The sequence below is a fragment of the Montipora foliosa genome, chromosome 8, assembly GCF_036669935.1.
Source record: "Montipora foliosa isolate CH-2021 chromosome 8, ASM3666993v2, whole genome shotgun sequence".
NCBI lineage: Eukaryota > Metazoa > Cnidaria > Anthozoa > Scleractinia > Acroporidae > Montipora > Montipora foliosa.
The window spans coordinates 19,967,487-19,975,961 of record NC_090876.1 but is presented as its reverse complement, the minus strand read 5'-3'; the positions used below and the strand labels follow the sequence as shown (position 1 = coordinate 19,975,961).

General features: G+C 41.4%; 1 protein-coding gene across 4 annotated transcripts in view; it reads left to right on the top strand.

The window, feature by feature from the left end:
* The window catches only part of LOC138012686 (uncharacterized protein C10orf67, mitochondrial-like), a 48,527-nt gene extending 40,501 nt beyond the window's left edge, over nucleotides 1-8,026 (top strand). For all 4 annotated transcript variants that reach the window (XM_068859533.1, XM_068859535.1, XM_068859534.1 and 1 more), the window contains 5 exons: nucleotides 1,584-1,671; nucleotides 4,095-4,160; nucleotides 5,445-5,505; nucleotides 6,648-6,708; nucleotides 7,782-8,026. In XM_068859533.1, the coding sequence (XP_068715634.1) occupies nucleotides 1,584-1,671; nucleotides 4,095-4,160; nucleotides 5,445-5,505; nucleotides 6,648-6,708; nucleotides 7,782-7,911 (406 nt within the window). In that variant the 3' untranslated portion in view covers nucleotides 7,912-8,026. The remainder of the gene's footprint in view (nucleotides 1-1,583; nucleotides 1,672-4,094; nucleotides 4,161-5,444; nucleotides 5,506-6,647; nucleotides 6,709-7,781) is intronic.
* The last annotated feature ends 449 nt before the right edge of the window (nucleotides 8,027-8,475 follow it).

The window sequence follows — 8,475 nt, the reverse complement described above, 5'->3', positions numbered from 1 at the left end:
CCCCTTTAACAAACCTTAAATACCCTACTAGCCCCTTGAGACACCTTACGTGCACGCCTAAAATACCTGGTAATTACCATGTAACATAGTAAACATACAAAGCATTATAAAATATATTTATCAGCTCATATACCGTATGACCTAATATCGAAACTGTCCACGCGTTCAGAATTTGATGAAGATTTCATAAAAACAACTATTCCATTCGCTCTTGTTGGATAGAGCGGTTTTCAACTGAGTGTCGTAAAACAACCTTCGACCAATCACAGCAGGTGCAAACAGCGCAATGAACCAATCCAAATTCGTAGCAATTCCATGTAATTTGCCTAAAGCGCGGGAAAAATCGCGCGTGCAAGTCGCGATTGGTTGATAAACTGGCGCGAAAGTTAAAAGCCAATCACTAAGCGTAGCAATTGCAATCCCGTAATTACTTTCGAAAGTCATTTGAAAACTGTTCTATGAGACTGGTTAGAGCCAACTCGGCGGCGCTGCGCGCCTCGTTGACTATTTACCATCTCATATCAAACGCACGCTCATGGAACAATTTGTAAATATTTCACGACTGTTCATTCACCTCTCGCTGGATATGAGGGAGTTAAAGCAAAGACGACGGCTACGGCTACGGCTACGGCAACGGCAACGGCAACGCCACAAACCAAGAATATCATTGGTTAAAAAAAAGAAAAATATTCGTGATGCACGTGCAGCACGAATTTCCGCGCATTTTTTGCCGTACTCCACAAACAACAACGAGAAATCACCAAACGTGAGCATGTAACAATGAACCATTCATCCTCTATTTTTGCTTCAAAACCGTTCGTACCCCATCCAGTTTCAGGACAGTTCGCCCGTATAGTAAAACGTGAAAAAGACGGAATAATCTCGAAATATTTGCGTTAGCGCTAAGTTATATTTTGTAGTGACGTTTTCGTTGCCGTTGCCGTTGTCCTTGCTTAATTTCCCTATCGTACAAAATCACAACTGACCAGGGACCCGTTTCTCGGAAGTTCCGAAAGCTTTTCGGGCCCGAAAAGCCATCTGTGAAACTGCCAACCGCTTGTTTTGGAAAGCCCATCTTTTGAAATGCTTTTAAGGGAAAAAAAAGAAAAAGGACTGTGAAGTTTGACGACTTAAATCCTCTCCGTTCTTGAGATACAAAAGGAACTGCGACACCCGAAAATGGCCCGTAAAGTTTCGGGCCCGAAAAACTATTTGTAAAATTGTCAACCGCTTGTTTTGCAAAGCCGATCTTTTAACATGTATTCAAGACAACAAAAAGAAAAATAACTGTGAAGTTTGACGAATTAAATCCTCTCCGTTCTTGAGATACAAAGGGAATTGTTACACCCGAAAACGGCCCGTAAAGTTTCGGGACTTTTGAGAAACGGGCCCCAGCTCCCACATGCGCACCTGATAGCTCAGATGGCAAAGCAATCCAGTGCAATCACTCGGTCTGGAATGGGTTCGAGTCCCGTTTAAGCGTGGGGTTTTTAAGGCTAACTTTTCACCTGCATGAGTTAATGGCTCTCATCTCCGATGACCTTTCGCTCTTAAAGTCAAAACCGTTTGTCGTTTGTTATCAGGTTACATGCATTGAAGGATGAGAGCTTCTTGAGGACGTCTCTTCAGAGACAGGCTGCTCGGCTGCAACAAGCTGCAGTTATGTATGCGGTAGGGATGCATGCAGATCCAGTGCTGCATTTTGTAACATCTTAAAGGTGGGCAGGCACGAGGGGTCATGTTGTAGGGACATGCTGCAGCGACAAAAAGGTGTGTAGTACACACTGAGGCAACATGCATTAGGTTATTTTGCCCCTGCTACGTGTCCCATGGAGTTCAACAAGTTGAACTTCATGGGACACGTCGCGGGGACAAAATCACCCCCAAATTGGTGTTCCACTATTATAGAAGTATCAGTTCATACGAGGGGATATGTCGCTGCAACATATCCCTGGGACATGTACCCGCAATATTTTCATGTGTGTGCACATGTTGTGATTTTGTCCCTGCTACATGTCGCCTCAGTGTGCACTACACAAGTTTTTTTGTCGCTGCAACAGGACTCCTCGTGTCCGCTCACCTTAAGATTTGTTTGTGTGAGCCATTTTAACTTGGTTTTGATGAAGTAGAACTGTGGGTTTGTCCACGGATCTGACTCCTTGTATTTTCTATTCGTTAAAAGGAAACCTGCGCTCCAACATGAAAAAGACTTTGAAGCATAGAGGAAAATTTGTTTAAAAAATGTTTCAAAGAAAGCTCTTGTGTTCGAAATATAAAGAGAATCGCTATTTGAATCGCCCATTTCCCGGGCGTTGCCATCTTGAGCAATTGTGACGTGTTAGATAACACGTCACAATTATTCAAGGTGGCCGCGTCCAGGAAAATTGAAAGTGAAAATAAGTTATTCTAAAATTCATTTTTCCTGATGAAGGAAACAAACTTTAAAAAATTCGAACAAAATTGTTTGAAAGCATTATTTCGTCCGGTTTAAACTTATTCTGTAGTAAGGAGAGAGGCTCCCTGTCACAGACTTTTGAGGTGTTACTGAGAAATCTTTAGTGAGTGACGACTTTTGAACTCGAAACTATTCATATGACATTCCTGTTCCGATAAAATTATCCTTACATCACATACAAGATGCTTCGAAAAGAGAACTTCCTTTAGCCAGGCGACTTGTCTGATAATTGAAAAACGTCGGACCTACTTTCCAAATCATGTTTTTTCTCGATCTATAGGTCGCGTTCTATTTTCTAGATTATTCAAGTGCAATCGGTTTCAATCGTGTCTTGTTTTTGTCCATCCACTCATCAATTTGCTTTTGTTTTATTATTTTTTGTTGTTTTACAGTCTTGATTGGTTATTGCGGCGTTCCCTTCTATTTTTCGAGCATTTTGCTTGCCACGAAATTACTTAGAATCACTTAGAATCGCGTGACGTTGGCCTTTATAGCAAGTGCATAGTAAATGTGCGCAGCTATAGCAAGCGCATTTTGCTATCGTTTTCTCTTGAGATTGTCGGTTCTTAAGATATCCCGCACAAGTTAGCAGTGCTTTTCACACGCCGTGATTGGTTCATTCGGAGGTGATTTGCAAAGTGCATATTATTTTGATTGCTGTGAAGGCTCTTAGCATCAAACAAGAGTCCTATTACCCAAGAGTAAGAATCTCGCTTTCAAACGCAAAATTCAAAAGAGTATTTAACCTTGAACGAGGCCATAAGGGCCAATTTGGATGGAAACAAAAGAATACTAAAATGGCGGCCATTTTGGAATAAAGTGTATTATATTTGCATTGTAATGTAGCATTCACATTTAAATTATGTGGAGGGAGGCAGTGTGGCCCAGTGGTTAGGGCGCTTGCCTTGAGATCCGGAGATTCCGTGTTCAAGACCCGTTCTAACCACTCGTTGAATTCGATCCTGGTAGTCTCTGGTTCAACTTCGCAGCTATACACTTGTAAATAGCCAGCTGGTTGGCCTCCGGCCAGTTGGGAGTCTTAGCAGTTGTTGTTGTTATTCTCTTCCGTCGTTTCGTTGTGTTTCATTGACGCTGAAAAGCCCTTATGGGGAGCGGTCAATTAAGTATGTAAGTATGTATGTGGAAATATCTGGGACAGAACTTTTTATTCCCAAGGGGTTTGAATTGGGTGCAACCTTAGGGCCGTTTATACGAGAGAAAATAAGCCGCGGCTTACTCTGGCCGCAGCGTACATAATACGCGAAAGGAACTAGTATAAACTCCCAGGCCAGGATATGCCGCGGCGAACATAGATTTTGACCATTTATACGGGGTGTGTGCGTCTTATGTAAGCCGCGACCAGAGTAAGCTATTATTAAGCTATTTTCTCTCGTATAAACGGCCCTATTGAGTTGGCCGATTTGGTCTGTTGTTTATTTTCCCGCAAAACTTGGTTTGAAAATAGACAGTTTTGACGCTGATGGGCACTCGGCCAATTTGGGCAAATCATACTCTTGCGTGATCGACTCTTGCATCAAATTTAGTTCTTAGAAAAGTCTTTAAAGATTGAAATATTGTTAAAATTAACTCTATGTACCTTGCATAAGATACAATATACATTGCACCTCTTTTCTTTTAGAGTGATGGTCCTGCTGTTTTTGCTCGCGATAGAAACGCTTTACAAGGAAGGATACTCAAAACTCTCGTAAGTTTTTAGTCCGAGATTACTCCGTTTTATTTAAGTGTTAAATGTAGTATCACCAAGCTTTTTTTTTAAGGGTTGCAAAGGATAGTTGAACATGCCAGCATAAAATTCCATTGAATTTTTCATTTGCCAATTTTTTTTGTTCTTTGTGCGAACTTCTTTTTGTGCATGCTCAATATTTTTCTGGTTTAAACATATGCATTTGGGATATCATACTGAATACTGGTTACGTGAAATGAAAGCCTTTCTGAACGTAGACGCTCTATTAGAAAACGCTAACAACAAGGGTAGACATGGAAGTTATTGGCTACGGTTTTGAAACTCTTGCTTTTGAGTAAAACTATGTGCACTTGACCGGTGTTTGAAGAATGCGTGATTTCCGGTTGATTTGCGTAACCCTCGCGAAAATTCAATCGCCCTGCTGCTTGGGACGGCATCAGTTAGTGACCTTTCGTACCCAAATCGGCCAAGGGAGAGGCTACTTGTACCCTCGTGTTAAAGAACAGCCAAAAATTGTATCAAGATCTACTGAATTATGTCTGTGACCTGAGTGCTGCGCGCCCGTTGGGTGGCATCCTCATAAATTTTTAAAGTAAAACACAAAACGACCGTTTTGACCTCGAAACCTGTTTCTTGGAATAGTAGTATGTGCAGGTGACGAAGGTCCCCGAATCGTAATCTGGTCGGGGGAGATTTATCAACCATTTGGAATAAAGGTTTTAGTGAATATCCTACTCGTCCTGCACTTTTCAGGACAACCGCTGTGAGACCAAACCACCTTTTCATAAAGGAAAACAGCTGACACATTTTGGTGTTTTTTTGTGCTCACACGGGACAAGAACGTCCCCATATGTGATTATTGTTCAAACCTTTTACAAATCTCTCACACTTAGCTAGTAACGTGCCTTTCTAACTTAAACTAAATTTAAAAGTAAAATGAAAACTATACATTATTGGAAGCTCACCGAATCCAATGACCGTTAAAAATGTGCTAGTAGACCTATTTTCAATCCAAGAGTGTGAACATACTTTGCATTTTTAGTCTTCGTGGCACGAAACTTCCAGGTGACCTCATTTCACTCCAACATGACCTTATTCCAAAATCGTACGTGAAGTAAGTCTTTCCAAACATGTTTTTGCTGAAACTGTTTGCGCAAAATCCTGCCCTTTGCTTAGAGCACAACCATGAAGAGAATATTTGTGTCTGGATGACTTCCATTGGTCACAATCTCTCAAAAGTGTATTCATTGATCAATGTCTCTTTTCTTATAATACATTTTCAAGGAAACACCGGGACGAGTTAAGGAGACCGTGCGATTTACCCAAGCTCAAAGACCGTATGCTGGTAAGAAAGGGAAAACAAATTAAGTTGTCATTCAGGTCAACAACAGTTGCGGGGAAGGGTGGGAAACTCCCAGGTGCGAGAGTTTAAGCATGCAACGACGAAGGCAGTGCAACAGAACTGGATTGAATCGGATCAAAAAAAGAAAAGAATCATCCTCTTCGTTTGGGATAGTTTTTAATAAAGTTATTTGCCTTTTTGCTGCAAAATAACAAACAAAACAAACATTGATTTTATTGCTTCAAACGTGCATGTTGGATCCTCCTGGGGACAGAGATGCGCTGTTGGCTTGAGAGACCCTCTTAACTTGTATACAAATTGTCTTCTCTCTCGTCCGCGTATGAATCGTCGTTCCTGTCGATCCAGTGTCATCTAGTTGCGGAAAAACATTGGCCCGGGATGACCACGTAGAAATCCCCATTCGCTATCCAGATTGGCCATGTAGTCAGCATGGTTGCTCTCATAGTGTGATGGTGATCACACCCAACTGGTAATCAGGGGGACGTGGGTTTAAATTCCGCTCAGGGCATAAAATGTTTGTGTCCAATGAAAAATGTCATTCAGGGGTTGTCCGGCCTTGGTCACTTCAAACTTCATATATATATATATATATATTGAATTTTAAAATTCTATCTGTAGAATAAGAAGAATTCCTAATTGCTGGAAAATTTGAGCTATAGGTAACACACACTCTAAGACCTTAATACTAAAAGAAATCTCAGTAAAACATGACAATACCAAATGAAGTCTAAACAAATGGGTCCTTTTGCTGACTCAATTTCAGTGTCAGCACCCTAAATGTCTGGCTCTGATGCAAGAGACTGCTCTAACCCAAGAGATATTTAAACATGTTTTAGAATATGTTACGGCGTTTACACAGACCGGGCTATTTTTAGACGGCTCTTTGATTACTTGATTACATTTTCCGCGTGAGAAGTTGTGTTTCAGTCCGCATAAATGCCTATTCTTAGCCGCCGCCCGCCCCCCCCCCCCCCCCCGGTCTACTGTGCATGAAAACGCCGTGACACTTATATACAAAGTAGAAACTCCTGGTCAAGGGCTCTTGCATATACCTGTTTATTTGTAGTGCGTGTGTGGAAGTGATTGCTTAGCATTTGTTATGCTTTTCTGTACTCTTCATGCAGACACTCCATTCACAGAGGATCGTCCAACACCCGCGCCACAGGATGAAGATGAACCTTCTCGGTAAGTTTGAAAGTGGCCGCCCTCGGACTATAACTGTGGGCCCTGCATAGGGCCTTCATACGACCTTCATAGGACTATAGCTGTAGGTCTCAAAACTCTCCCTCATAAAATTATGTGGGACGTCAAAGAAAGACCTAAATAACTTTACAGGAAGTTGTTTGATTCCATTTCTGTAATCTCGCCTGACCATAAGTTGTTCCATCTGCTGGCTCCAAGAAACCAAACGAGGGACTGTCCAAAGGCTCTCTGGGGCATATGGCTGCCACCTCTCGTTTTTACATGGAACGTATTAATTAAAGGTGATTTAGAGCGGTTTTCAAGCGAGTGTCGTAAAACCAAAACCAAAGTAATTACTTTGGCCAATCAAAAAGGACGGAGACAATCCAGTGAACAAATCAAAACTCGAAGTAATTACATGTAGCCGACGCAAAGCGCGGGAAAATTTGCTCAAATGCGTATCCCTCGCAGAGGTCATGGTTGTCACAATAACTTTAATTTATAATGGTTTATAAATTGGCTTTACGTTTTTTGCCTCATTAGCACAAGGTTATCGCTTTCTAATCAGTCACCCAAGAATAAAATACGAAATAGTGACTGAAGAGGATTGCATAATGAGCTAGCTATCTCAGTCTGAAAATTTGAATGCGATATACCAGATAATCTCTGAGCAATGGTCAGTGCTTTGAAAATTCAATATTTTACAAGGAATGTATGGGATCATGAGCGCTTTTGCCAGCCAAGAATTTATCAGTTTTTGATGGCTAATAACTGGCTCGTTATCCAATCTAAAAGGTTTAAAATTGGATATTTAACTAAGTTTAACAATTTCTTTTAGCTAAGTCAATTTGTAAATCTGTGGGCAAACTCGTATGTTAAATGTAAACAATTACGTCATCAAAGATCCCTTTTGTCTATCTATTTCAAAAAAGAGCCCACACTCCATTACAGATCTTCGTGTTTGGTCAAAATAATGATTAGTTTCATTTCGACTTTACGATAATCAATTTTCAAAAGCAAAGATCTACCTCAGGGTCCCCAGTCTTCTAAGTTTTGGTCGCTTCATTTCCTTCCAGAACAAGTAATGATGAGTCCAGCATTGACGTACTTGCAGGACAAAGCGTGATTGCTACGAATGAAAACACTGACAACGCGATCAAGTCAGAAAGCTCTATCTCGTCTCGTCAAGTTGTTGACCCTGTTTGAAGAATAAAATGGCAGAGCTGAGGACTAGCATTCTTTTAACTTATTTTTTTCAGTGTACATTTGTTAAAATTGTAAATATGTTAACAAGCAATATTAAAATAGCTTTCCCCTCGGACTGTTCAACTAATTTTTGTCTAACCTCGTTTGTTTTAGGGGAGGGTCTGTCTAGCTTTTGATTGATCAGTACGTATCGCGCCTACCTCGCACCGGTGGCTCAGTTGGTTGAGCATCGGGCTGTCATGCGGGAGGTCGCGAGTTCGAACCCCGGCCGGATCAACACTCAGGATCTTAAAATAACTGACGAGAAAGTGCTGCCTTGTATATAATGACATTTGCAAATGGTTAGACTTTCAAGTCTTCTCGGATAAGGATCATAAACTGTAGGCTCCGTCTCGCAAATAGCTTCTTCTAAGTTCACAAGTTCCCTGTGGGACGTTAAAGAACCCACACACTATTCGAAAAGAGTAGGGGATGGAGTCCCCGATGTTGTGCCTGTCCTGTTCTTTCCAGCAGAAGTGGCGGGCTTGGCAGTGATGTCTCTGAAAGGGCTTACGGTGTATGAGG